The sequence below is a fragment of the Lichtheimia ornata genome (assembly GCF_029851405.1).
Source record: "Lichtheimia ornata isolate CBS 291.66 chromosome Unknown scaffold00002, whole genome shotgun sequence".
Lineage (NCBI taxonomy): Eukaryota > Fungi > Mucoromycota > Mucoromycetes > Mucorales > Lichtheimiaceae > Lichtheimia > Lichtheimia ornata.
Window position 1 is genome coordinate 20,683 of NW_026695322.1, and position 20,471 is coordinate 41,153.

Sequence of the window (20,471 nt, forward strand, 5' to 3'; positions counted from 1 at the left end):
AGTGCTAACCGGATCATAACATGTTTAAAGATATGGTGGTTGCCATGGTACCTGCATGATCAAAGTGAGCAAATGAGACGTTGACGGCCTTTGGCACAGTCAAAAACACCCCTCCGCATCAAATACATTATTGCTCTTCCGCTCTCTCTCTTTCACTCACTCTCGCTTCCTCCCTCACCCACGCACTCAATGCATCCCACCATTGCGCGATTCTCGGTACAATTGGCGCGTTCAACACCATTGACACGTCCAGCTTTGGCAGCAACGACAAGCACCATAAAAACGTGCAATCGTTTAACGTTTCCAGTACAGCGTCATGTCTTGACAGCACAACGAACGATGGCGTCGAAGCCTACACGAGCTGAACGACCCGGCAGTAAACCTATGGATCGACCTCCACGTGATGGTGAAATAACAGCGAGATTTATCACCTATGTGGATGCTGAGGGACAAGTAGTGCAACAACGGGCACCTCTCGAACAAGTATTACGCCAATATGATAGCAGCAAATACTTTTTGGTTCAAGTGGGTGGAGGACCTACTCCAGTATGTCGATTGTTTGAAAAGAAGGCCATGTTCGAACGACAAAAGGCAAAAAAGAAAAGCAAGCAAGTCAAGACACCAGAAGCTATTGTCAAAGAGATCATGCTTGGATGGAATGTGAGTGCACATGATATGGAACACAAGTTGAGACACGCCAAGCAGTTTCTGGATAAGGGCAACAAGGTCAAGATTGAGATTGTCAACAAGAAGGGACAAGTACGGCTTACACGTGAGGAGCAAAAAGAATATGTTAACCGTATTATGGAGCAATTGACAGAATATAAACCCACCAAACCACCAGCATTCTCAGGCGGTACTTGTATCATGCAATTTGAAAAGAAATAAAAGTCATATCCATTTTATTCAATCATCGTCATCATCATCAATATCATCATCAATATCATCATCAATATCATCATCAATATCATCATCATCATCGTCATCATCATCGTAATCAGTCTTCAATGCCTCAACAGCTGCGTAAATACCACGAGATGTGCGTTGGATAGCATCGACAAGTCCTTCCTCAGTATCACCATTATTGGATTCAGCAAGTGCTTCTGTCATGGCTGGTAGAGTTGTGGCGCTGATACCTTGATCAAGGCTTGGTGCGTAGATCACATGCTTAAACCAGGGCCGTCCCATCTTATTGTTTTCATCTTCTTGAATAAAGCCACGCTCAAAATACATGATCCGCTTATTCGTTTTTGCCAAACGCTTGGCTATTACACTTGGCAGCTCGGCATCTTTTATGTTGTTGTCGAATTCCTTGAGTCGTTCATCAAGTCTTGCTCGTCGTCGTTCAAAACGCCGTGTTTTCTTTTTCAACTTCTTTACGGATTTGAATAAAGGCTTGTAGATGCTACCTAGTAGCATTCCATTGGTCTCATAGAGAGGCAGCTCATCCATGTATTGGCGTATAGCAAATGAGTAGTCTTGTGGATACATGGGTAGTAATCGATCATCGGATAATCGAACAGCCAATAAACCGCATATCTTGACAAAGGTTGCATGGTATTCAAATGTAGGATCCCCAAACTTTTCCATCCAGTGGAAGCTGTACATGATCTTTTTTAGTATAAAGCACCCTTAAGATTTCTCATTTCTTATTACCTGTCATATGCACTATGCGCCACACCGTAATCGCCTACCATTCCCAAATCGACACTAGTAATTCCTGCATGGTGGAAAAATGCCGTGGCATCTGCACCAGCACCAAGGTTATGGATGTTGGGTAGAGGCTTTGATTCACCTTCAGTGTAATTGGTATATTCGCCCCACGTTTCATATACTGTTTTTGTGCCTTCAGTGCCTGGGGCAACAATGGAATTTGTAACTTGATATAAAAGTTGATGGAAAGAGGGTGCTGCAGCTGCTGAAAAGTACTTTCCAGCAACACCACCCACATTCAAATAAACCACTGCTTGTTGTGTGAGCCAATCTTGATTGTCTTCGACCCATTCAGTCGATCCAACCATTCCATATTCATGTGCATCCCATGATGCAAGGATAATCGTTCTACGGGGTCGCCAACCTTTGGATAAAAGGATGCCAAGTGTGCGTGCCAATTCCAACTACGTAATGTTGTTGACATTAAAAAAAGTTGTTTACCCTTGCTAGTAAAAATGAAGATTACCATAGTAGCTGATCCAGATGAAGCATCGGCTGCACCAAACACCCAAGCATCACGATGGCTACCAAGGATCACTGCATGATCTGGTTCTTGCTCTCCTTGAATGCGTCCAATGACATTCCAAATGGGTGTCACCTTGTCTTCCACGTGGTTGATAAGCTCAGCTTCACCCACACTTGGTCCACTGCAATAGACAACTTGTGCCAAACCACCTTGCCAACCTTCACCATCACATACACCGATGTTTTGTGTGGCACGCAAAAGAGGTAATGCGTCTCCATAGGAAATGGGAAGGGATGGGATTTTCGACATACCCGGTGACACGTCCCGATCAAGTCGTTGTGGTTGTTCTTTTCCATTTCCACCTTGTTCAGTTGTGGCTCCCCAACCAGGGGTACTTGGATCACCTGCCATCATGGAAATATACTCAACAGAATCTCGACGCACCGAATTCACAGGTCGCCTACGTATGTTACCAATGAGGGTCAATCACACACACACACAATGTAGTACTATGTACTTACCATGGTCCATCGGGATATTCCTTATCAGGGTGTGTGTAAGGATAACCTTGTTTATCAACAGCGCCATCATCCGCTGGATCGGTGTAGATTAATGCACCTACACATCCATGCCGTTCGGCTCCTTGCACTTTGATACCAGCAGCTACACCACCGCCAGAACGCATGAGTGCAATAGTACCCCGCAATTCAACACCTCGAAGCAAAAGGTATTCAAAATCTTGACGAGATCCATAATTGGCATATACCACACGGCCAGTAGCAGTTCCGTTTTTCGAGTAGGCTATAGCCAAGCGTTAATAGGGGATCCACCATCAAGTACTAGACATTGATTTTACCATGAAAAGTGGATGTGACATTGGGATGGCTGCTTGTAGTATCCTCGGGTATCGGATCTTCCTTGAGTTTGGCTTCGTATATAAATTCGGGTGGACCTGAAACAATGGCTAGTCGTTGTTGCACAGGTGATGTCAACAGCGGATAATAGTCGTGAATGGTAGTATCCTCAATGCCAAATTCCACCATCTTGTCACGAGTCCATTCAGCGTAACGTCGATCAGCATCGGTGCCTGCAAGGTGGGGTTCGGCTGTGTATGTGTGGAGAAAGTCCTTGACAAAAGAGGATGACGGTATTTCAATCACCAATTTTTCAGGATCGGTAAGGGGTTGCTTATGAGGAGCTATGTATAGTGTATAAGCAACGCAAGCTAAAAGTAGTATACGCGTAAAAAGAAAGAAAAACACTTACCATCATTACCCCTATGAACAAAGAAATACACAACGAGCGATATGATGACGATGATGAGAATGAAAAGAAAACAGCAGCATGATACAAGCCTAGTCAGTAGCCTCTTGATTGCATGTCGATCAGGGATACCGTGGCGATCAAGCAAAGGCGTGTATTCATTTGCAAAGCGAAGCAGCTTGTAAAGCCATGCATACTTTGCAATGGTGTGTGCCGTCTCTGCTGCTTCATTCAATAGGGCAGGGACGTCAATATGGTGGTGGCTATGATGGCGTTCATTGTCAGGAGGATGATTGATAGCTGAGTATGAGTTTTTTGGTGCCATTATGGCAAGAGCCAAAAGAACTGGTGATGCCTTTTTATATGTAAAGCAGCACGATACACTGAGTTTGGTATGTATACAAACAATAATGCATGCATCTCAGGTCACTCATTGCGCACAGCACCAAATGACGCCAACGCTTATACCCACAAGCAAGGCCACCCACCTTTTCACGTTTTAGGTGGAGCGACACAAGTAACGTCTGTGCAAAGAGCTGCTGCTGGGTACGTACATGCTGAATTTTCCCACAAGCAATAACCTGTCATCATGGCTCCTTCATGTACGATGCCAAGTGTTACTGCATTTTCTTCTCCCGAACATGTTCCCGCTTTTCCTTTCACATCGAGTAGGCAAATATTTATATTGAGCTAATTCCTGTGCCCACAGATGACTTGGCTTGCATTTTTGTATCAGAAAGACGCTACCATTTTTCCATACATTGCCCCTCCACATGATAAGCACGCATGTATGTTTTTCAAGTACAATGGTTTCGTTTATATTGAGAATAGAAGAAGAATGTAAAAGCGGATTAAAAGTAAATGGGGTAAAAATCAACTAAAATCAACTACTATATTATTCAAAAGCGAGACGCCAGCTTTCGTAAAGTTTCCTTGCGTGCCTCAGGGCTCATGTTTTCGATCAACTTGCTAAAGCCTTCAATGACAGCGTCTTGATCCATAGCACCGAGCACAACCACTTGTTCCTTGGTAGTATCACGCTTGAGCTTGTTGATGCGTTGTTCAATGGGCGTTGCATAGTTATCGAACCACTCTGCAACATGTCGATCAGCAATGTCCCATTGGCTCGTCTCGTTGTTGTTATCCTGACCAAACCACTGCTTCATCAAGCTGCACATTTGCTCTCGAGGCAAGCGATTGTTGGTAGCACTGACAATCTTGCGTAAAGTATACTCCTCGGCAAGTCTACGACGTACGCGCCAATAAAAGTAGTGTCGAGCATGTCGCCATTCGAGTGGTTTGCGAATCACACCTTTAGCTTCCATACGACCAGCACGATCATGCAAGTCGGCAAACTGAATAGCGATTTGCTGGTACACTGGTAATAATTCTTGTTCACGTGCTTCCAACTGCTTCTTGATCTCGTTCTTTTCTTCGGTCGACTTGCTAGGATCTTCAAGTTGTCGCTTCAGGCTTGCATATCGCTCATCAAGTCGTTCCATTGTTGCTAGTTGCTGTGCCTTGCGATACTTGATCTCAACAATACCTTCAGGCTCAAGCACACCTCCACGTGCTTCCTTATCGGCATACATTTCCATCATGTCCTCGTTGATAGTGGGATCGATAACAACCCATGCACCACCACGTAACTCGCCATTAGGAACAAGGTACACAAATACAGGTTGCTTGTAGTTGCTAAGCGCATCAACAATCTTGGCGCCATACTTGAGTACTTCATTGTACATGTCACGTTGACCACCAGAGAAACCACGCCAATTGGCAAATATCATCAATGGCAATTGTTCACCCTTGTTAAAGTCATTGATAGCTTGTGCAGTCTTGAATGCTGAATTGGGATACCATACGCCACCAGCTTCCATAAGCACTTGTTCAGTGGATTCGGCATTAGCAGGATCGGCAGGAATGATGTTTTCAACGGTGCGTGTTTCAACAGCGACAACGCCCATAGGAATTCCACCAAGGCGTGCACGACCTGTAACCACTGTGCGTGCCCAACCACTCAATGTTTCAACAAAAGAGTTGCGATCAAAGAAACCTGATAGCCATCGACCCCCTTCTTCTTCTTTGCCATTCAAAAACAAACGTGGATCCGAAGGACCTTTGGGTGGCATGTATTCAATTTCACGATCCACAGGGTCAACACCAATACGAGTAACAACAGGAGCATCACGCACTTCAGGCACGAATGACAACCACTGTACAATCTTGACAACGCCTTCGAGATCATTCTCAGCTGTCAAATGTGATACACCATTCTTGTACATGATCTGTGTGCCGCCAAGTTGCAAATTGGATGTGTATACTTCACGACCAAGCACCTTGTTGAGAGCTGGAGCACCCGTCAAGATAATAGGTTGGCCTTCATTTTGCACAGCACGTTGACCCAATCGCACCAAATAGGCACCGATACCCACAGAGCGACATGTGACCAAGGTAATGGTGAAGATATCATCATAAGCACGAGATGTAGCACCTGCAATAAGACCCGATCCTCGCAAATTTTCAACACCAAGACCATCGTTGTAGCCAATAACGTCAATGATGCGGCAACGTTTTTCACCATCTTCTTCAATCTCTTCGACGTTGACACTTTTTTGGCCATTGTTTTGCTGAGCGGCAATGGATTGATATGTCTCAGGGGTCAGATACAAATACTTGAAGCCGGCAGCTGGATTGGCAGGATCCTTCCATGCAGCCTTGAATTGACTAATGAGCTCATCAGCCAAACCAATACGTGCTCCTGAATTGGCAGACAAATAGATACGAGGGATACCCAAACTACGAGCAAGCTCTGATGCCTTGTAGAAAAAGGTATCCTCGGCCACACCAAATGAACCAATCTTGAAAGTGATATCATTCGCAATCACCACCACACGACGTCCCTTGGGGTATTCAGGTGAACGCAATGTCAATAACCATGCGATCATGCCTACAGTATTGGTTCCTGGAGCACGATCGATTTCTTGAATAGAGCCATCCTCATCCACCACGAGCTCTTTGCCCTCGATCACATGACTTGGCTCCTTGAGTGATGGATCCTGCGCGATAGCTTGTACCCATTGATTATGAATAGCTTGCTTGAACAATTCAGGGAAATCGTACACATAAGTGGTGCCCATAAGATGAGCCTTGTAGCGGCGAGGTTGAAGCCATTCTTTGGTTGGGTAAGGCGTGGTGATAGGTTGCATGTGCATAGCGCCTGGAATACTTCCCACTGATTTGTGAATCCATGTGCCCTTGTCAGTCTTGGCTTCTTGGTAGGCATCCATCTTTAGAATATAGCCCGATACATTGTTGACTGTAAATCGCATGGGGATGATAGGTGCATCAGGGCCATCACGTTGCGACTGAATGTTGAATCGAATCTCTGCTCCTGTCACACGTAGCTTCCAGAGGCGTTTTCCATGGCGATCGACAAATTCTTTGAGGGCGTGTTCAACTTGGTCAGCTTCAATAGCAAATGTTGGAATAAAGTTGATGAACAAGTGATTGCAATCGGAATTCTTGTATTCATGGCTGACAATCTCCAATGTATCCAAAATATCGGTCAACAATCGATCACTTTCAGATATCAAATAATCGGCTGTACGCATGGAATCTTTCACGCGACCTGGTCGTACCAATGCACGAATAAAGAAACGGCAATCGCTTGGATTTTCCTTAGCAACGGCATAGTACACGTGCATTTGCCGATTTTCAATGAAGCATGGCTTGATGTCAAAGTTGGAAAGACGTGCAAGCTCCAATTGATAGGCAAGAGCAGGTTCAATATGGCGGATGGTTTCATCTTCAACATAATCTTCACGCTCACGGAATGTGTAAAAATCGGGCCATTGGTTGGCACGGCAAATCACAATGGTAACACGACGTAGATGGGCACGGCGGAATGCATCTTTATGCTGTTTGATCACTTGAGCCACCTTGTGCTTCCAATAGGCATCATCTTGAGTCGTCTCGCTGTGGATGGCAATGTTGAGGATGTTTTCCATGCGAGCAGGCTTCTTGGTAGTAGCACCAGCACGAGCAGCCATCATTGCGGGTAACTCTTCTTCCTCAAAAGCAGTAAGGATGCGTGGTAATTCCTTTTCCATTTCATCAAGCGAGTGACATGCTGTCATGGCACCTGTACGTACAGGCTCTTCTTCCGTGTTGTTGAGCAAGAATGTCAAATCCGAATATGAGGCGATACGCTTGTTTGAATCGATACTGCGAGTAGCAGTTTGCATAAGGAATTTCCAAGCAACGACGTAAGGAGCATGTTCCAAATTGTACGCCACATCCAAAATCTTGTACGCATGATATGAACGGCGTGCGTATACTTCCAAAGCAGCGAGGGCAATGTAGGGTTCATCGTGGTAGAAAAAGTTGGGCAGCACATCAAAGACATTGAATTTGGTATCGACCAAGTCCTTGATCGCATCATAGCTAGGCGTACGCATCTCAATTCCTCCACCATAGACACTCTCGGTGACAGAGTTTCTCAAGATTTGCAACATTTGACCTTGGCGTTCCTCGTAGGATGGTAATTGACATAGGATCAACAGCTCACGTGCTTTGAGTGCAACTTTTTGAGTGGCGCGGCTATCGATCTCTGAAAGTTGCTTGAGAATAGGTGTAAAGAACTTGTCGAGGCCACCACCAACACCAGGTGAAATGAGGTCAAGCAAAATGAGCACAAGGTTGTTTTTGCTAGACACCTTCGCATGTGATAGAATAATGTTGAGCACCTTGTCCAAATCATCCTTGTGTTGATCACGAAGGGAGAGCACAACTTCCTCATCACGATTCTGTTGTCCGCTGAATAAGATCTCGACGACATAGTATTGCTCAATGAGCTCCACATAGACTGAATACTCGTGATGCTTCAATCCTTTGCTGTATCGCTCAAATACTTCCGCCAAAGGTGCTACTTGAGTCTTGATGGCTGATACCTCGGCATGTGTCGATGCATGTTCACGTACATATGACTCGATCAATTGCAAAAGTTGCGTAGCTGGAAATTCATCGCTGTTTGTTTTGAGGCACTCTTGGAAGCTTTGCTCGAGGCGAGAAGGCATACGGCCCGACATGGATGACATAAGGGCAGCAGTCTCTGAGAACGGCAATTGTGGATCACGTAAGACTTGAGACAAGTCCTTGACAGCTGTTTGCACCAAAGCTTGGTTGTCATAGCCTTGGAGAATGTACTCGAGAGCACGCTTAGTGGCACGGAATCGTTGGATGGGCTTCTCGCCAGTGATGTGAGGAGGACCAAAAGCAGGAACAGTACCAGCAAAAGGCAATGTCTTTTTCACACGTGATGGATCATCAAGCGAGAGAACACCAATAATGTCACCAGCTTCAAGGGTAGCACCCACTTGCTTGATGAATTGAACGCAACCATCTTCTTGAGCGAGCAATGGCATGTACATTTTCATGACCTATTCGATATGCATGTCAATTACTTGCCTTTACTATCTTCCTCTGTTTTCTTATCTTACCTCGATCTCAGCATATGCTTGACCAGCTTTCACATGTTGTCCATTCTCCAATAATAAGCTGACAAGTTTGCCAGGTGAAGGTGAGCGTAACTGTGTTGGATCCGATTCCTTCTCGAGTAAACAAGTCTTGCCATCAATCATAAGACGTGTAGCTTGAACCTCGTCACGTGAATAGGTGGTGTATGATTTGCCGCCAAGAGATACCAACAAGCCGCCATCAGTGAGATCACGCACGCCAACTTGTGTTTTGGTGCCGTTCAAATATAAGGTATAAATGCTGGGTGCTGATTGAGTGACTGTAAAGTTGTAACGATGATCCTCATAGATGAAATCCACAGTGAACACGGTTTTGAGCATGTCTCTACCGGGGACTTGGCCACGTTCAAGGCTTTGTTTGTACTGTTTACGGCATTCTTGAGACAAGGCATGTGCTTTGATAACAGCACCACAAAACACGGCAAGCATTTGATCAGGTCGTTCGGCTGTCAACTTGGTTGAAATGAGCATATCAAGCCATCCAGTATTGATTGTATTCTCTTCAAAGTCTTGAGTCTCCAATAAACGAATGATGTATTCAACTGTTGTACGAAAAGCTGCACGAATGGAGATTTCTTTCAATGCCATGACCATATTCTTGCGAGCCTGTTGTCGATTCTCTCCATAAGCGAAAATGTGACCAAACTGTGAATCAGCGTATTCATGCAAACCACCAGCTGATGCAACCGAAAAATAACCCCAAACATTGGTACTGGATCGGAAATTGAGCTCATGCATCATTCCAGAAGAAGGCTTGAAACCAGCATCAGGATTCTCGGCAGTGATGCGCACAGCAATAACATGTCCTTTGGCTACTGGACGACGTAGCACTTCAAATGAATTGGGATTGGCAAAGTCGAAATCAATAGGAGATGCGCTGTTGTGCTGTACACCATAAAGCATGCGAATATCGCGAATACGATGAAGAGGGATACCCATAGCGATTTGCAATTGAGCGGCTGGTAAATTGACACCCGAAACCATTTCAGTGGTTGGATGCTCCACTTGCAATCTTGGATTCAACTCCAAAAAGTAGAAACGTTCATCTTGATGGCTGTACAAATACTCAACGGTACCAGCTGATACATATCCCACAAGCTTGCCAAGTCGTACGGCTGCCTTTTCCATTTGCTCAAATACATCAGGCTTGGCAATAGTAACAGGAGCTTCTTCAATGATCTTTTGATGACGACGTTGTACTGAACAATCACGACCAAACAAGCTGATAGCATTGCCGTATTGATCAGCCAAAAGTTGCACTTCCAAATGACGAGCGTTGCCAGCAAGCTTCATGATGAAAATAGGAGATCCAGGGATTTCACCTTGCACTTGATGAAAAGCTTGTTTGAAGCTGGCAGCATCCTCCACTTTACGAATACCCTTGCCACCACCACCTTCAGATGCTTTGATCATGACAGGGAATCCAATCTTCTCAGCCGACGCAAGACCTTCTTCAGCCGTTTGTACACATGCATCCAAATACACCTTCTCTTCGACCAAAACATGGCCTTCCTCCGTTTGGGCTACTTGGCTGATACCATCACCGCTCCAGCTCATGGTTGGGACATTGGCATGTTGTGCAACAATAGTAGAAGAGATCTTATCACCCAAGGATCGCATAGCCGATGCTGGTGGACCGATAAATACACACTTGTTCTTGCTTTGAGCTAACATTTCTGGTAATCGTGGGTTTTCTGATGCGTGGCCCCTTTTGGATGAAGAGACTTCTATTAGAACAAGCCATGTAGACACCTATTACAACAACTTACCATCCTGCCCATACAGCATGAACACCACTTCTTTCTGCCACATCCACAATCAACTCAACATTGGCGTAATTGTTGTTATTCGTGCCACCAGGGACTTCAATGTAATTGTCGGCCATGCGGATATATTCGGCGTTGACGGATAGGTCTTCTGGTGTTGCCATCACTGTAAACTCAATAGCTCGCTCGTCACCAAACGTCTCATAGGCCCACTTGCGTACAGAACGAATCTCCTTCATGGCTGCCATGCCATTGTTCGCAATAAGCACTTTGCTGATCACTGTATGTCCTTCATGTGCCTGTACGAAATCGCGTACTGCTCCTTGAGGCGCCACTTGCACCGAATTGCCACCTTGAATAGCTACCATTAGTACATGCCATTGTGCTCTTCAGCTACACGTGTCTTACCGAGGAAATGGCTTGCGACATTTGTACGATCGACCATAGTCTAGTAGTATTAAAGTATTCAAGCAGAAGAGTATGTAAAATAAAAGGTGTAGAGAAGAAGAGATGCAGAAATGGAAATCGGATGATGGTATGGATGAGAGGATAAGGTGGTATTAATGCAAACTAGCAAACAACTGTGTGTGTGTATGGATGCGTGTTTGATGATGATGATGATATGAAGAAGAGAAGGAAGAAGGATAAAGAGATATCTGGGTTTGATAGCTGCTTTGTGCGTGATCCATGCCATTGCCCAACGCGATAATCGGGTTGTAACACATTGACCCCAACCTCGGTTACGGCACAACGCATTTTGGGGCCGATTCCAACTTGCTCTAAAAAAACAATGACATCTCGTTGGGGTATCCACACTTGTTAAACATGGAAATCCTGGGGGGATTGCTATGATATAATATCTTCATGATCACCATGTTGGGTCTTTTTTGCATCCTTCATGACCTCTATCATCCATACAATCAATGCATGCCATTTACGTGACCACACATCTTTATCAAAAGACCATCTATCATATGGGAGCTGGCTGACAGAATCAATGGTACTCATACTGCATCAAAGCTGGGTTTATGTACATTGGTAAGCTGCTGCATGATTCTCTCAGGAACAAGCTGAATTTAGAAGCGACTTTTTGTGTGAATGGGGATCCTTGCAGATATTCCTTGTGATTTCTCTTTTTGAATGCTGCTAGGACCGCCGTGTTTATTGAGTATGAAAGTACGTGATACTAGCCTAAAGCATTCAGTGGGTTAAGTAGTCCCTTCAATCCTCCCATGATGTTGACCATGTCGTAGTTATGGCATCCACACATCAAAGACAGCAAGCATGCGTCCAATAATACGAGAGCAATCTCAACAATGAGTGAATCACATGATATCATGTCAAAGTTTTGGCTATAAAACAGGTTTTGGTTGCTACTTTTAAAGTGGCAGTGGCAGTGGCAGTAGTAGTAGCACAAAAGATATGCCAAGAAGTAGAGCAGTGCCTTGTGAAAAGGCTCACTTTGATGGTTACACTATATGCTAATGCAATCGTTGTTTACAATCAGGTGGATGATCATCCTCCTCCATCTTGTCAAGTTTGAACCATGTGTGCAGCATTCCCACTCCACATTCAGCGTATACATACATGTTGTTTTGTTTGTTATGGCTACAGTAGCTTTGTTTATGGGATGAATGAGCAAGATGGATACAATCATTAGTGTTTCATTGTTCATGGATGCGGAGATTGGGGATGATTTGAAGGAAAGAATGAGGGATTTCGATGCTAACGATAAGAGAAAAAGAGATAATAGAGAGAGAGAGCGATGTTGATAATTGCTACTGTTCCCCTTGAAATGCTGCATACACAATATTCGATTTCCGAAGGATGCAGGAGGAGCTGACCAAAGCCCATAGTAGAGTCCTCTGGATATGATTGCAGGCCGACTTGTTAAACTGCCGTTCAAGAAAACACACGACAACAACAGCAAGAATGAAAACAAAGACCAGCTACTGAGATAGAATGCATCAGGGGTAAAATGGGAGTGAGGATAAAGTAGAAAAGAGAGAGAGAGAGAGAGAAATGCATGCGTGCGGATATTCTTTTGGATATGGAAGAACATGAAGAAGAAGAAGAAAGGGTTAGAATAAGAAGTAAGGGGATGAGGAGAAAATGAGGAGAGAATAACCGGGATCAAGAAGAAGATGGTTCATGGATGGCACCTTTTAACAATGATTCATCTGGGGTGATGGGTGGTGAAGTAACATAGGAAGTATGTTGGTCATTGTTGTTGGTCGTATCCTTATCCTCTGTGGTAGTAGATGCCGTTGTTGTTAAGATGGATTCACTGCTGGGAGTGGCTAAAGGCAATGGAATGCCCGGAATGGATGTGGGTTGATGATGAGGTGCCGGAGAGGGTGTTGTGGTATTGGAGAGGCTCTGTGCCAGTAAATCCTCGTTGACATTGAGAAGTGATCCAAGATACTCAGCTGACGGACCCGATGTACTACTTGATTCTCTGGACGACGGCAAGTTGAGTGCACCCAGCCATCCTATACCAGCACCACTATCATACCATGTCCAACAAGGAGTGGAATCAGTTACCCATCGGTGGCGTCGATTGAGTCAAGCGCAATGTAGTTTACCTTTCTTCCCATTCCTTGCCCATTCTCTGCATGACAAGTTCAAGTTCCTCACGTTGCTTCTCTAAAGCTTCCAAGCTTTGATCATAATCCATCAACGATTTTTCCATCGAACACAAAAAGAAACAAGGAAAGAATAAAAGAAAAAAAGGGACAACAAAAGTAAAACATGGGAGCGGATGTTCAAGTGGTCTTTTGTCTATAAGCATGTAAGCCAAACACTTGTCATTTTGATATCACCCCCTTCTCCACACATACATGTTATTTTTTCTCTCTCTTTCTCTATATGCAACATCACGGGCATTCTCAGATCAGGAGAAACTGGGCGCGCGCGGAGCATGGTGAAATTGGGATAAAAAGTACCCACCACACGGATATGATCTAGGAGAAACACATGGCTGCATTGGGAACAAGAATCTTTTTTTATATGCACTGATGTTTTATTCATGATATGTATATGCAATTGAAAATAAAAGGAAAGAAACAAAAAAAAGAAGAAAAAGAAGCTTGCTATTGTTGTTGTATGGGTTCAGATTTGGCTTGAGGAGACGCGTCAAGCACCGCACGTAAAATATCGCATCGACGTTCTAGCATACCAAGGAATCCCTGCATTTGGTCGTTGTTCATTTGCACCAATAAGGACAAGAAACGAGCATCCTCGGCATCCATCACACTAGCGGCAGTAGCCATTTGGTCCTTGACATCGCCTTGATGATGATGATGATCCTCTTCCTCAATAGCCCAATCCCTGCGACGACGTTGAATCTTGGTCTTGCGCATTTCAATGGGTCGATCACGATGATGCAAGCGAGAATACAATCCACATGCATTGCATACAGGCTCACCACGATCATTTTTACGCCAAAGAGGAGTCTGGGTTTGATGACAATTGGCACATTCCACACCACTGTTATTTGCATTGGATGATGATGATGAAGATGAAGATTCCTCAGTGGATGATGATGTCTTGTCGATATCCACCATCTTGGTAGTACCTTGAGTGGAAGTTGGCTGCAACAAAGGCAAAGTGGCAAACATCATGGGGGCAACATTGCTTTGGGGTGATGATGATGCTGTAACCGATGATGGAGACGACGATGGGGCCAAGACACGTTCTGAGGCATAAGGATGAGTGCGGAGCTGACTCGTTTGCTGGGTCTTGTGACGCACATGCAGGGGTCGATGTTGGTTGTACTGCTTGTAGTAAAGACCGCAAGCATTGCACAAGGTATGAGCCCGATCCGGAGTACGTCGCCATAAAGGTGTCTTGGTCACCTTGCAATTGAAGCATTCCAATTTGCGTGGGGGTCGTGAAGTCTTGCTGCTGGCAACCTTGATAGGAAAGGTGGATTGACCATGAGGAAGAACACGTTGCTTACGATGAGAGGGGGGTTGCTTTTCCTTCATGATGGGAGATGTTGATGGCGATGATGCACTACCACCAACAATAGCTGCACAAGCTGCTGCTGCTGCTTCTGCTACCGATGTCTTATCCGAAGGTGCTGGTGGTGGTGATGCGGGTGGTGTAGTGGGTGCCATCTCGGTATCCTCAAGCTTGATGAAATCTTGTTCCATTTGGTTGACAATAGCAGTTGGATCCACAAGTCCACTAAAGTCATCAGGTGACGACATGAGTAGGTTGTGTAAAAAGTTGTCTTGTAAAAGAGTTGTTGTTGGAGAACCTTCAGCACTCGACTGTGGCGATGCAACAGGTGAGGATTCGAGTGATGAAGTGGGTGGTGATAGGAACGGCATTTGATCATCCGTTGCCATGGGGGTAGATTGGTCTTGAAAGAGGTTCACCAGAAAATCGGACTGGTCCCCTGTGGGTTGATCGAATGATTGAAAAAACGTATTGAATGTATCGGTGTTCATGACGCTGTAGCTGTTGGCTGGTGGTGGTGTTGTTATTGATTGTGTATGTTGGTAACTGAATCTTTGTCTTCCTTGTTTGCTCGTGTTGTATATATCTTGGGCGGGGGCGGTCTTCTGTATCAATCGACGTCGTTTCCTACGTGCTTTCCGTTGAACATGTAATAATAGGCCATCTTGATGTTATTCTTAAAAAAGCGAGTATTCGGTCGCTAGGTCTTTGGGTTTATAAAAAAAAGTTACTTAAGGTGCGGGGAGCAAACGGGAGATTAGAACTTGGTGTGCATCTTGAACTCGATGCACAATACAAATGAAACAGGGGAGAGATGAGAGTGTTCAGATAGATAGAATAGTTAGAGAAAAGGTGGAGCTGATATAGTTAAAAAGAAGCAGGGTTGTGTGCTTGACAAAGTGGAGCAGGTGAAATAAGGTAGGAAGAAGAAGCAAAGGGAAAAAAGGAACAAGGAGCACGCTTCTAGCCCTAATAATGAAAATTTTTTCGGGCCTTCGGGTCTTTCTTCTGTGTTTCAACAGCTGCTTTTGCCAGATCGCCACATAGGCTGGGGTAGCTTGGTCATCAGTCACCTTGTAATACCTTTGTATACATTCACACATGCAAGCTTTCATTCATATTCAACATTTTTATTCATTCAATGTGTAAATGAAAACGAAAAGTTGTATGCCTTTGTCGTCAAAGAGCGGCTTACCAGACTTTTTCCATCCGAGAAGAGTGGCACAGATGACTCAGTAAGACCCATATATGGTAAAGCCCACGCTTGCATCATATCCAATCATCAAACGCAACAATGGATATAGCTCGTTGAGCTGAACTTCCCTCACCCGATATACGCAATGCCCCATTAAGGACGGCTACTCGTAACGCCGCGGATACCTATCGCTTCTTCCACTCAACACGTGTTTATCGCATTGACGTATTGACAACACCATAGGGATCCTTTTTCTTTTCCAGACTCAGTACCAAAAATATGTGCTGAATAACATGGTTGAAGAACGCGTCGTTGCTTACCATAATGTGGTGTGCTCCGCTCTTATCTTATCGCTGGCCTATTGGAGTTGCAAATCTTATTATAGTAGTCAGCTTCGAAAAGTGGGATAGCTCCTTCCATCCCAAAGCTCAATACGCACATGCTTGTGCATGACATTCATGCTCCCAATTTTCATCCCATTTTCCCAAGAGCAGGTGTCTACCTATTTTCTATTCATGTAAATGATGGATCTTGGCAATAAACTTGTATCTTGTATGCTTCCCTATATTGTTGTAGGTGGCGTATCCATGGTAACGTTGAAAGCCAAAGTGAGTCAACAATGAACCGTTTTCGGATGAGAACAGGCATGTAGTTGTAATCCAAACAAGGAGAATGGGTACACTATTTTGCGTGTGTACGGCGAGAAGTATATAAGCAAAGCATCAGAACAAGTACATATTAGACGTGGATTTTGTTTATTTTGAGAGAAAAGGGCTATGGACGATATAACCATACACGAGCTGATGAATGGGTGGGTACATGTTATTCGCCTGTTCCTGTAGCAGCTGTGGTCAGGCCCAACTTCAATCGATCCATAATGGTACCAGTGTTCTTCAAATGCGATCAACTGCATACTTGCTATCAATAAACGCCAAGAGGCTTTCACTGTGTTAGATGCAGCAAACATTAGGATGGTTGTTTTGCATGTCGTACAATTACGGCTGACAACAAGCATAATAAAGCCGCAGCATTTGATCCCATTCCACTTCATCAAGGTTCGTCACCATTGGGTTCATGTCACATTATCATCTCCACCAGGAATAGGCAACCTAGCCAATCGAGATTGGTAGGGCGGGTATCACACGTATGTAAGGTACTTGCGTAAGCTTATCGATTCTTGCTACCAGAGTATACTACATCTTCGTTTTGTGGGCAGTGCCTTGATGCCTTGCGTTTAATAACGTCTCGAAACGTTCTGCAGCATGACCAAGAAGGGTCGAATCACCCAAGCCGATCTTTGAGCAAATTTGTTGTGTGTCGATGATGCCTTTTTCAAGCATCAGGTTAGAAAAGGATCATGCTTTGATAATGCAGGATGAGCATCGCAAAGGCCTATGACAACACCGAACCACTTCAAGTGGCCAACAAAGGAATGCCCTCTGCTTTGCAGATGTTGCACGAGGAACACGAGTCGCTACAACATGATTCCTTTTTGGAAGCGACTCGCTGCTTAAAGAGCTTGTCAATATACAAATCAAAATAAAGATACAAAAGATGATCATACATGTATTACAAAAAAGGATCCATCAAGGAATAGGTCAAATGGCATGAAGACACAAGCAATAAAGCTATGTTTTGACCATAACGGCTCACCAAGAGCCATCGGTAAAGCCACTAGATGTGATGAATGAAAGAGATGGATGATGTTGTTGATGGCACAGCATCCTTGTTTATACATGCATGGGCGTGGGAATTGTTGTTCTTGCAAGAAAAGGGAGGTGGTTGATTGACCATAGTGTGATCAACCACTTTTACCACGTCAAAGGAGTTGCAACATTGAGTGGCAAATCCACCTTTCTCCTTTTCGACTACCGCCCAGAAAGGGAAAGCTTTATAGAGGACATAAAAAGTGCACAGCTATAATAAATGAAGCCTGCTATCATCAAGTTACCATTGTCTTTATTTTATTCGTGTTCTCTCTCCATTGCTAGCTGCGACAAACTCACAAAAAGAGCTTACAGTATAAGGTCCGTGTCTACATATATAGTGAACTACCCTTACGTAAGGGGAAAAGGTATCTGGGAAACTTGGGTTTAGCTATCCAAAACATCAACTTTTCGATCAAACGGCAAGACCCTCATGAAGATTATTCAAGAGAAGGCGGGGGTAAAGGATAGCGGATGAGCGATTGGTCAGATCAAAAAGACGCATTTGTGCCTACCCCACACTGCTTTGTTTAATCACATTCTTTCTTTCATATGCTATGATGCATCATTCGTCCCACATGTTCGCATGACAAGCTCCGCAACACAACCACCTTTTCTCACTTTTGATCAATGCTTTTGTATTCAGTGTACATTATCCGTATATCCAATGTTACAATTTCACATCTACAATGACCATAATACAAGTATTCTATTATAAACCAATACCATGACATCTTATGGGAAGGGAGGGGAAGGGACCCAAAGTGGTGGTGGGAGTCACTTCACGTGAAAACAAGTAACCAGTAATAGACAGCGGACTAAGCAAAAATCCCAATTTGCCTGAGTCAGCATGATCGAGTACAAAAAGGGCTCTTGATTTTGCAGCTTTCTTTATCACTGTTATACCCCACAACAACATCAATAATGGCTTCTCGTATCCAACAAGTCTCTTCTCACCTTGCTCCCTCTGACAATGTCGCCAACAAGATTGGTGTCAAGTCTCCCGAGGACGTTGTCATTGTCTCTGCTCTTCGATCGGCCATCACCCGTGCTCGCAAGGGTCCTTTCGCTGAGGCTCTTCCTGAAGGTAATTTCATAACTTGAATGGCAAAAAGCAATCCCATTAATGTTCTTGAACGTGTATATAGAAATCCTCTCTGGTGTCTTCCAGGGTATTTTGAAGCAAACCAAGATCAACCCTGCTCTTGTCAATGATATTGCTGTTGGTAACGTCCTTCCCGCTGGCGGTGGAGCTACCAATGCTCGTATGGCTGCTTTGCATGCTGGTTTCCCTGAGACTACCTCTGTCAACACCGTCAACCGTCAATGCTCCTCTGGTCTTCAAGCCGTTGTTCAAATCGCTACTGCTATCCAAGCTGGTTTGATTGAAGTTGGTATTGGTGCTGGTGTCGAATCCATGACCCAAAACTATGGCCCTCAATCCCTTGCTCCTTCCTCTGACAAGATCGCTGAGAGCTGCCCTGCTGCTGCTGATTGTTTGGTCCCCATGGGGTAAGTAAACAAAAAGAGTGTGTGTATCATAAATGGGATCATGTTGTTGATTGATGGTGGTGTATCATTATAGTATCACCTCCGAGAACGTTGCCAGCGACTTTGGTGTCACCCGTCAAAAGCAAGATGCTTTCGCTGCTTCATCCCACACCAAGGCTGTTGAGGCTCAAAAGAATGGCTGGTTCAAGGAAGAAATCGTTCCTCTTGAAGCTACTATCACCGACAAGGATGGTAACGAAAAGAAGGTGATCGTTGATCGTGATGATGGTGTTCGTCCTGGTACCACTGCTGAAAAGCTTGCCAAGTTGCGTCCTGCTTTCGATGAAGAGGGTTCTACCACTGCTGGTAATGCTTCCCAAGTCTCTGATGGTGCTGCTGCCGTTCTTTTGATGAAGCGTAAGACTGCTCAAAAGCTTGGTCTCCCCATCGTTGGCAAGTACATCACCTCTGCTGTCGTTGGTGTTCCTCCTCGTATCATGGGTGTTGGTCCTGCCTTTGCCATCCCTGTTGCTGTTGAGCGTGCTGGTATCAAGCTTGAGGATGTTGACATTTACGAGATCAACGAGGCTTTCGCTTCCCAAGCTGTCTACTCTGTTGAGAAGCTCGGTGTTCCTTTCGAAAAGGTCAACCCCAAGGGTGGTGCTATTGCCTTTGGCCATCCTCTCGGCTGCACTGGTGCCCGTCAAATCGCCACTTTGTTGCCCGAATTGAAGCGTCAAGGCAAGAAGATTGGTGTCACTAGCATGTGCATTGGTACTGGTATGGGTATGGCTGCTGTCTTTGAGAGCGAGTAAATCCATTCAACAACATCACGTATATATTCGCACACACACACGCACACATATATATCTACAAATTCATCCACCACCTCCCATCAATATCGATTTCCTGTTTTTAATCCAAAATGAGAAAAAGACTCGCACACACACCTCCGTAGTCTTGTGTAAAGTAATAAATGAAAATACATACAAAAATACCATGTTCTAAATGTCTTGCAACTCATGAGCTTGTCAGTGATACCATGCAGTGATCAAGTATTGTGATGAAGGTGCCATGCAACACACGCAAACAACGTCTCATTGTGATAGCCACCATGCTTATCCATGGTCATTGTGAAGGTGTCTTACTATTCTTTCCTCCTTTTCTTGTGATTACCACCACGCACATATAAACAAGGACGTTGTCTCTCACCATTCGATCATTGATTGCTGGCACATTCACAGCCCAAGCTGGTGTGTGTATGTCATGGACATTGTTATCCTACTTTCATTGTCCTTGTCGTTGTGATATCTGGCTCTTTAAACAATGCAATACCAAATCGTTTTGCTTGATGAAGCGCATACTCAC

At 44.5% G+C, this 20,471-nt stretch overlaps 6 protein-coding genes across 6 annotated transcripts; 2 read left to right on the plus strand and 4 right to left on the minus strand.

Annotated features, from left to right (window-relative positions):
• Positions 1-189: 189 nt before the first annotated feature.
• Positions 190-888, plus strand: O0I10_000490 (uncharacterized protein; the record flags this gene model as incomplete). The annotated part of the gene is made up of 1 exon (XM_058480600.1): positions 190-888. The coding sequence occupies one exon, from the start codon at positions 190-192 to the stop codon at positions 886-888; it is 699 nt and encodes a 232-aa protein (XP_058348164.1).
• Positions 889-906: 18 nt separating this feature from the next.
• Positions 907-3,767, minus strand: O0I10_000491 (uncharacterized protein; the record flags this gene model as incomplete). Its single annotated transcript, XM_058480601.1, has 6 exons — positions 907-1,600; positions 1,657-2,117; positions 2,180-2,639; positions 2,701-2,980; positions 3,036-3,377; positions 3,446-3,767. The coding sequence occupies 6 exons, from the start codon at positions 3,765-3,767 to the stop codon at positions 907-909; spliced, it is 2,559 nt and encodes an 852-aa protein (XP_058348165.1).
• A 574-nt stretch (positions 3,768-4,341) lies between these two features.
• On the minus strand, positions 4,342-11,190 carry O0I10_000492 (uncharacterized protein; the record flags this gene model as incomplete). Its single annotated transcript, XM_058480602.1, has 4 exons — positions 4,342-8,883; positions 8,944-10,687; positions 10,749-11,097; positions 11,154-11,190. The coding sequence occupies 4 exons, from the start codon at positions 11,188-11,190 to the stop codon at positions 4,342-4,344; spliced, it is 6,672 nt and encodes a 2,223-aa protein (XP_058348166.1).
• A 1,688-nt stretch (positions 11,191-12,878) lies between these two features.
• O0I10_000493 (uncharacterized protein) lies at positions 12,879-13,437 on the minus strand (the record flags this gene model as incomplete). Its single annotated transcript, XM_058480603.1, has 2 exons — positions 12,879-13,251; positions 13,331-13,437. 2 exons carry the CDS (start codon positions 13,435-13,437, stop codon positions 12,879-12,881), a joined length of 480 nt encoding a protein of 159 aa, XP_058348167.1.
• Positions 13,438-13,837: 400 nt separating this feature from the next.
• Positions 13,838-15,202, minus strand: O0I10_000494 (uncharacterized protein; the record flags this gene model as incomplete). Its single annotated transcript, XM_058480604.1, has 1 exon — positions 13,838-15,202. The coding sequence occupies one exon, from the start codon at positions 15,200-15,202 to the stop codon at positions 13,838-13,840; it is 1,365 nt and encodes a 454-aa protein (XP_058348168.1).
• Positions 15,203-18,536: 3,334 nt separating this feature from the next.
• On the plus strand, positions 18,537-19,918 carry O0I10_000495 (uncharacterized protein; the record flags this gene model as incomplete). The annotated part of the gene is made up of 3 exons (XM_058480605.1): positions 18,537-18,699; positions 18,761-19,124; positions 19,198-19,918. The coding sequence occupies 3 exons, from the start codon at positions 18,537-18,539 to the stop codon at positions 19,916-19,918; spliced, it is 1,248 nt and encodes a 415-aa protein (XP_058348169.1).
• Between the last annotated feature and the right edge of the window lie 553 nt (positions 19,919-20,471).